Source organism: Lathyrus oleraceus, chromosome 2 (assembly GCF_024323335.1).
Source record: "Lathyrus oleraceus cultivar Zhongwan6 chromosome 2, CAAS_Psat_ZW6_1.0, whole genome shotgun sequence".
Taxonomy (NCBI): domain Eukaryota; kingdom Viridiplantae; phylum Streptophyta; class Magnoliopsida; order Fabales; family Fabaceae; genus Lathyrus; species Lathyrus oleraceus.
The window spans coordinates 335180118-335187969 of NC_066580.1; the positions used below are offsets into that span (position 1 = coordinate 335180118).

The 7852-nt window shown below is 34.2% G+C and overlaps 1 protein-coding gene across 1 annotated transcript; it reads right to left on the reverse strand.

Annotated features, from left to right (window-relative positions):
* Positions 1 to 2789: 2789 nt before the first annotated feature.
* LOC127123109 (uncharacterized) lies at positions 2790 to 4091 on the reverse strand. Its single transcript, XM_051053366.1, has one exon. The coding sequence runs from the start codon at positions 4089 to 4091 to the stop codon at positions 2790 to 2792; it is 1302 nt and encodes a 433-aa protein (XP_050909323.1).
* Between the last annotated feature and the right edge of the window lie 3761 nt (positions 4092 to 7852).

Here is a 7852-nt window from a genome sequence, read left to right on the forward strand (position 1 = left end):
AGACATTATAGGTCATTTTCAACCATGAAGCACTCAAATTTTTCTAAGTTATATGATCAGTTTTTCATACCAACTTCAACATGACATAACTTTGTTCTCAAGCATCCAAATTCAAAATTTCTTGGTAGATTTAAATCTTGGCCATGATGTTAACACAGTGCAAAAAGAATGAGATCAAAAAGCTTCATGTGTAGGGTGCCCCATTGGGTTGAACATGGTGACTTGTAACTGAAGAGATTGCCATTGCCCGAGTTTTGAACTTCACTGATCTCAACTCCAAGCCAAATTAGCATGCGTTTTGGACGTAAACATGTTTAAGCAAGTCTCAAAAGTTAATTGACCCTTAAAATGCATCATTTGGTTGAGATTTGATGAGTTTTAACTCACACTTTTCACACACTCAGATCAAATTCATTTTGCATGAATTATGCATCATTTCACACGTATTTGGATTTAATCACATTCCCTATAAATATAGGAATTTATTCATTCATTTGTAAGCTTTAGAGAGTCAAGAAATCCCTGTTGCAACTTGAAATGTTTCCAGAGACTACAACTATCGTGTTTTGAGTTTCAGCTTGTTTCAATCCAATTTCTTGATTCATTAGCACCTTCGGCATCCTCTGAAACCTTTGCAAAAATTCCAAAGCTTTGAGACCTTCAAAAGTGCTCTAACTAGATCGAGCTTCATAAACTTCTGACCACCATCTGGACAAGGTAGTTCTGAGCATCATTTGAACTCAAACAAGTTACCATAATATAGTCCTTCACTCTCTGATGTTTTTTCCTAACTTATCTGGTGTTGATTGATCGTGTTCATCATTAAATTTTGTTTTTCGTGGCTTGCTTATTTATGAAACTTCTCTGAAATTCCCTTTGCTCAGTTTATATAAATGAATTTGGAGCATAAGGTTGAATTCAGGATGAGAAGAGGATCACAATGGTGGTAGTCTCGTGTCTTGAATTTACCAAACAATAAAACTCCAGTGAGAGTTCACCGGAGAAGACGACTGGAGTTTTCTCAAGTTGTCTGAATTTGATTAGACATGTTGTAGGAACTAAATGTTCTGATTGTTTGGATTTAAATTGGATCATGTGTTTGGCTTGCAGCGTGTTCCATCGTGTTCTCTAACATATGGAGTGTTGGATCTGCCACGTCAATTAATGAGGTGTGATCCAACACTCGGTGTTTTTTAAGATTTTAATTAATTTTATTTTTTATTTTTAATTACTTTTTCATTAAAAATTCATAGTAATTTCATTTTTTATCCAAAAAATCCCAAAATAGTTTCTTAAATTCTCTTTTATTTTTCCTCACCCGATTTTTATTTTTCCATATTTTATTTCACTAATTTTCTATTTTTCATGAATTTTCTATTTTCTCCTTTTTTTAATTGGTTTAAAAATAATTTTTTGTATTTTAAATTTCTGGAAAAATTATTATATTTTATTTTCAATCTTCCATAGTTTTCTTGGCCATTTATTTGGTGTTTTGAAGGACTTTATGAATTTTCCATTTTATTTCTATTTTAGAATTCATTTAAAAATACATTTGAAGCATTTTTATTTTATTTTATTGCATTTTATTTTGTGTGACCCTTGTGAACTTCTATTGGCCTTGGATCATGATGGTTTGGACTTCAAGTCTAATCAGACTCAATGGATCTTGGGTGTTGATGGGGTGAAAACCCTAATCCACCAAAATGGATGATTGATTTTGATTATGACTTGATCAAACTTTTGGTCCAATTTGGATGTGACTTCTCTTGTGTCTCTCTTCTTCATCTCTTTCTTTTCCCTTTAATCAATTGGATGGTATGTGTCCATCTTGTTCATGATGTATGAATTGGTACTTGATGAACTTTCATCATTTTAAATCTATCTCCTAATTGATGGATCATTTAAGATACTTTGGATTGATGCATAAGTTTGTATTAAGTGTCATGATGTGTGGATTGAAGTAATGGACCATCTTCCTAGCTTTTATGCTTGATCATCCCCTTTTTTTGTGGCATGCCTTTAGGAGAATAATTTACATATAATTTCTCTAGCATGTATTAACATAAACATTATCATTAATCGATCTCAGATAGTTGTGACTTCTACATAAGTCCAATTACGATTGCTTAACATAACGCTAAATTTATCTCAAGGAAAACAAAGACATTTTTATAAGTGAGATTGTAAGTCTCATATTCCTCATGGTAATGTATGAAATTTTTCTCATTTTCCATTTTGTGAGAGCTAGTGGCATACTTGTTGATTTTATTCAAGTTGGAGCCCTTCTCATAAATGATGTATAGGTTCATACTTTCATGCTTGTGAATGGATGGTTGAGTGTTCTCCAAAAAATGGTCAAACCATATTTTATCTTTGATTACTAACATCCTTTATTAACACTTTACTTGTATTAACTTTTATTTCCAAGTCACTTACTTTATGCTCCTTTATCTTAGAGTATCTCCAACCGTGAACCCATTTTTGGGTTCTTTGTGGGACCTATTAAGCCACGTCAGCTTGAAGCAACTCAACTACTTTTTCACTCCAATGGTGCAACTCTGAAGAACTCAGATTGGATCTCACAACTTTATTTTATATATTAATATTTTATTCATATTAAATTTTATATTAATTAAAATAATAATTTTAGTGTTTTAAATTAAATTTGATATAAAATAAAAAAAATTAAATTAAACTTATAATTTAAAATGATAATTAAAGTTAATCACAAATACATGATATATAATTAAAAACAATAAAAATAAATAACATCACATAATTAATCAAACTTAAATTTCATCATCTTCATGTCCAAAACGTTCCCAAATATATTCGACTAGATCTCGTTGAAGTTTACGATGAACTTGTTTTTCTTGAATACTTGCTCTTCTTTGTAGTCTTGTTGCAAGATTTGGATGAGGACCGCTAAATGTTTCAGTTACTGAGTTATTGATATCCATATTATCATAAGAGTAATCAAAATTACCTTCATATGTATGTCGTTCGTCTTCCACAATCATGTTGTGCAATATGATGCAGGCATATATGGTATGCTTGAGAGTGTCCATGTGCCAGGAACGCGCTGGGCCATGTATAATTGCAAATCGAGATTGAAGCACTCCAAATGCTCGCTCCACATCTTTTCTAGCCGATTCTTGATGTTGAGCAAATAATTTTTTCTTTTCTCCCTGTGGCATTGAAATAGTCTTGACAAATGTAGCCCACTCGGGATATATACCATCTGCTAAATAATACCCCATATTATATGGTGTCCCATTGATTGTATATTGCACATTGGGAGCACGTCCTTCCAAAATATCGTTAAACATGTTGGATTGGTTCAGCACATTAATGTCATTGTTTGAACCTGCAATACCAAAAAAAGCATGCCAAATCCATAAGTCTTGTGATGCCACTGCTTCAAGCATGATTGTGGGCTTACCATGATCACCTCGACAAAATTGTCCTTTCCATGCAACAGGACAATTTTTCCATACCCAATGCATACAATCGATGGAACCCAACATACCTGGAAAGCCACGTGACTCTCCCATTTGTAAAAGATGTTCAAGATCAGTGTTGTTAGGCTTTCTCAAATACTCAGCGCCAAATACAACATTGACACCCTTAACAAATCTTTCTAAGCACTCAATTGAAGTGTTTTCACCGATTCGAACATATTCGTCTACAAGGTCAGCAGGAGACCCATACGCCAGCATACGAATAGCAGATGTACATTTCTGCAATGGTGAAAGACCCATTTTACCAGTTGCATCGACCCTCATTTGGAAATATTCATCATGATTTCCAAGGGAATCTACAACTCGAAGAAATACATGCCTATGCATTCTGAACCTTCTTCGGAATTGAACATCTGTGTATATTGGGTTTTCCGAGAAGTAGTCATTGAATAATCGATTGTGCCCTTCTTCACGACCTCGATCTACCGTTGTTCTTCTCTTTGGCCTAGAGGAACTTCCAGATCGACGTTCATTCTGAAGTTGTTGTTCTTCATCACTGTCGTTCATAAATTCTTCTTCAACCAACTCCCAAAATTCTTGATCGTAATTATCTGAATTGTCTGAATCCATTTAGTGAGTAAAGAATGAGATAAAAATGAGAAGAATAAGATGAGAATGAGAGAACAATGACATAAGTGGTAGTATATATAATGGTTTGAATAACGGCTAGTTTGAATAACGGCTAGTTTGAATAACGGCTAGTTTAAATTAAAGTGGTAGTTTGAATAACGGCTAGTTTAAATTAAAGTGGTACTAATGACCATTTTACATAGGTGTTGATAAATTAAAGTGGTACTAATGACCATTTTACATAAGTGATACTAACTACATTCCATATTTTTTTCATCTTATTACAATTTTTCATGAATATCTCGTTGACTATCGTTCATAGTAGAAGTTTCTTTCATCATCATTTGCACTACCCTTAATTCTAGCTCGTCCTCCTTAGCTTGCGCAAGTCTGTCCATTGTTATTGCTCTTTTATTCTTTGCATCTTGCGTTGCATTTGGAATTTCTAATGTCTTACCCTTCCGTTTTGCTGCTTTTTGTCCCATTGGACGCTCCATTGGTGATGATGAGTTAAACTCATAACTTGAAGTTGTATCTGGGTTCTCTGATGATGCCCCACTAGCATAAGTCTTTGTTATTTTTGCAGAACTTCCAATCGATTCTTCGACGATGCGTCATTTAGCTTCATCTTTTAACAATCGCCATGCACACTCAAGATTGAATGTTGTACCTTAATCCTGAGCAAAAATAGCATGTGCATCTGCCATGACATCGGTCTCGGATGTCCCACTTTTCTTTCCTTTAAGAGCAATTTTGTAACACCTAACAAATTTTTGAACCATGCCATTTATTCTATGCCATCGACATTTTAATTGTCCCCCTAACTTTTCCCGCAATTGCCCATGATATTGATTATAACTAGCAGCAATTCTTAACCAAAAACTCTCAGCCTTTTGATCAACTCCCACAATTGGATCCTTTGAAACATTGAGCCATGATTGGATAAGTAGTATATCCTCTTCCCTTGTAAATTGCTCTCGAGATCTTTTTTTATCGACAACCCTTTCTTCTTTTTCAGTACCAACTTGAGTAGAAAATGGTGGGACTTGAGTAGAAAATGGTGGAACTTGAGTAGAGAATTCCATACTATTAGATTTCATTTGAGGTATAGGATACATATTTGGAGTGTTTGGTGACGGAAGAAATATGGCGGGGTTTGTTGGCACCGGTGGAATTTGAGAATTTTGAGGATTAGGATTTTGATAATTTTGCATGTAATTGAAAAAAGCTTGTTGATAATGAAAATGATTAGGATCCATTTGGCCTAAACAATTGTAATTTGAAGTAAAAAGATGAAATTTTTAGTTAAATATTTTGTAAAAAAAATGCTAATGAGAAAAAATTGTTGAAAAAAAATTAAAAGTATAGGAATAAAATGATGAAATTGTGAGAGAGAAATTTCAAATTGAAGAGAAAATAAAAGTGAGAGAAATTTGTGTTGGTAAATTTTTGGAAACCAAAATTATATTTATAATAAAAAAATAAGTTTAAAAAATAAAATAAAAAAATAAGTAGCCGTTGAACGGCTAGTTTCTAAATTAAAAAGTAGAAAAAAAGAAAGGTTACCGTTGCTTCACATTACGCTGCTCCCCACGCTGGCATATGCTTGAAACGAGAAAAAGTGAAAAGATGGGTGCCATGCTGGCAAACCCATTGAAGGAACCACCAATGGAGGTGGTCTTATGCCACTTACTTTATACTTTATACTTTGCATTCCATATCATATTGTTTGTGATTTTTGTCATTTGTTCTTTGTCCATTTGGACTTTTCTTTTATATCATTGTAAAGAATACATTAATAAAGAAAACCCTAAAAAAGAAACTTGGTTATCCTGATTTATGAACTTGTGGTTACTATCCTTGGCATCATTGTGGAGTTATAGACTTAGAATTAGGATCTTGGCCTTTGCTTTGGGACTTATGATTTGAGACCCTAGAATTCATCTGGTGCCTTTGACTTGGGATTTCCTTTTGAAGTTATGGTTGAGTTACTCTGATTTCATCTAATACATGGATTATTATTTTCTTATTCTGGCTTGCATGAGGCTTAATTCAAAGTAGGGAATTCTTGCTTGACTTATGTCATAAAGCTTGTTATTTCTTGGTTAGATCTTTCCTCCCTAACTTTTACTTTATGCTTTAGGATAGTCTATTCTTCTCCTTCCCCCTTCTTTAATTTTCAAAATCTTCTCTCTTTTTCAAAACCTTCTTGTTTTTAGACTTGAATTACTATCTCAATAAAACTTGACTTTTGCCAAGTGATTTTCAAAACATTTTTCTTAAATAAATGTTAATCCATCTTAAGCATGTTTAGACCAATTTCAAAAGACCAAAAAAATGCATAACTCATTCAAATCATTTTGTGCCTTTGTGCACTTTTCCTTTTAAAACTCTTCTCAAGGTATTAGACATGAGTTGTTTCCATAGTTGATATATAATTCTCCTATCCTCGTAGCATTGATAACAATTCTTTTCCATCTGTGAGAGCTAGTGGCATACATTTTGATCCTTATCCAAGTTGGAACCCTTCTCATGATGATACAAAGTACTCATACTTGTGGGTGACTAGTTGAGTATTCTCCATTTCACTTTGTTGGTACGTAGGCATGAGACTTCAAAAGACTTGGCAAACACCAAAAATAAGAAAAAAAATACTTCTTTTACCATCTCTCCAATATTTTACAAACAACACTCATTTTTCAAACCATGGATGTTTAGGGTGATAATACATTCCCTTTGCATAACTAACCCCTGAACCCTTGTTCTCTTTTATTAGTTTTGTTTTAAAACTTCTTCGGGTTTTATTCGTACTTTGTCCTTTTTCCTTTGGAGATAATAAAAGCGTGATGGTGACTATTGCTTTATGAGCTAAGCCAATCAATAGCTTGATCTCAAAAATTTTACCGCTACAGAGAAGTCGCGACTCTGCTGGGGAGTAGTCCCTAGTGGGTTAAGCCCATATTTTTTTTTGTGTGCATATGTTATGTTTGATGTTGTTTGTTATTATTTGTTTTGTCTGGTGCTTGGTGATCTATGTATGGTGAGATAAGTCCTATACCCGGACTTTAGAGCTCTTATGATAGGAGGGGGGTATAGTCATGTTTGGCTTACGTGGAGTTATTCCTTATTAAGCTGGCTTGAGATTCCCCGTTCAGTGGGGGCCCTTTGGGATTACTGATGTCACACGAGTAGTCATAATTGGCTTTACTTTTTCCGACCTTGGAGCCTGAGAAGCTGAGGACCTTAGAACCCTTAACTCGTCTTGGCCTTTTAAGATTTAGTGTGATGGACATTCAGGTGTAGACTTGATTTAGTTGTTACGTGATACTACACTCGGACGAGTTTCTCTTGAGAATATTATTGGTTGATGAGTAGTCGTTTAAGCTAGTAATATCCAAAAGATGGAATCATGACTCTGGGAAATTTTTAGAACCTTGTTGTACAAGTGATTATACCCTTAGTACGTACATTGTGGGTTGGTTCCTACCCTTGGCTCCATGGTCGTGACTCCGAACCTTTGGACCTTATTTGTGTGCTTTGTGTGATATTGTTTGTGGCTGTTGCATCATGCACTCGTGGCATTCATAAGAATTTTTATCAATTCTCAAGGAACTTAGAGACTCTTTTTTCAAACATCGCAGAAATTTTGATCATAGATATTGGAAGGAGGAATACTCGAAAATACAGTTTCAGATGTCCTGGTCTTATGGAATTAAAGAAGCTATCATCTTTTATGGATGATCCTAAGGGTTTCAGAAATC

What these genes read in the sequence shown, in the direction of transcription:
- LOC127123109 (XM_051053366.1), bottom strand. Translation starts at nt 4,091, where the DNA reads ATGGATTCAGACAATTCAGATAATTACGATCAAGAATTTTGGGAGTTG.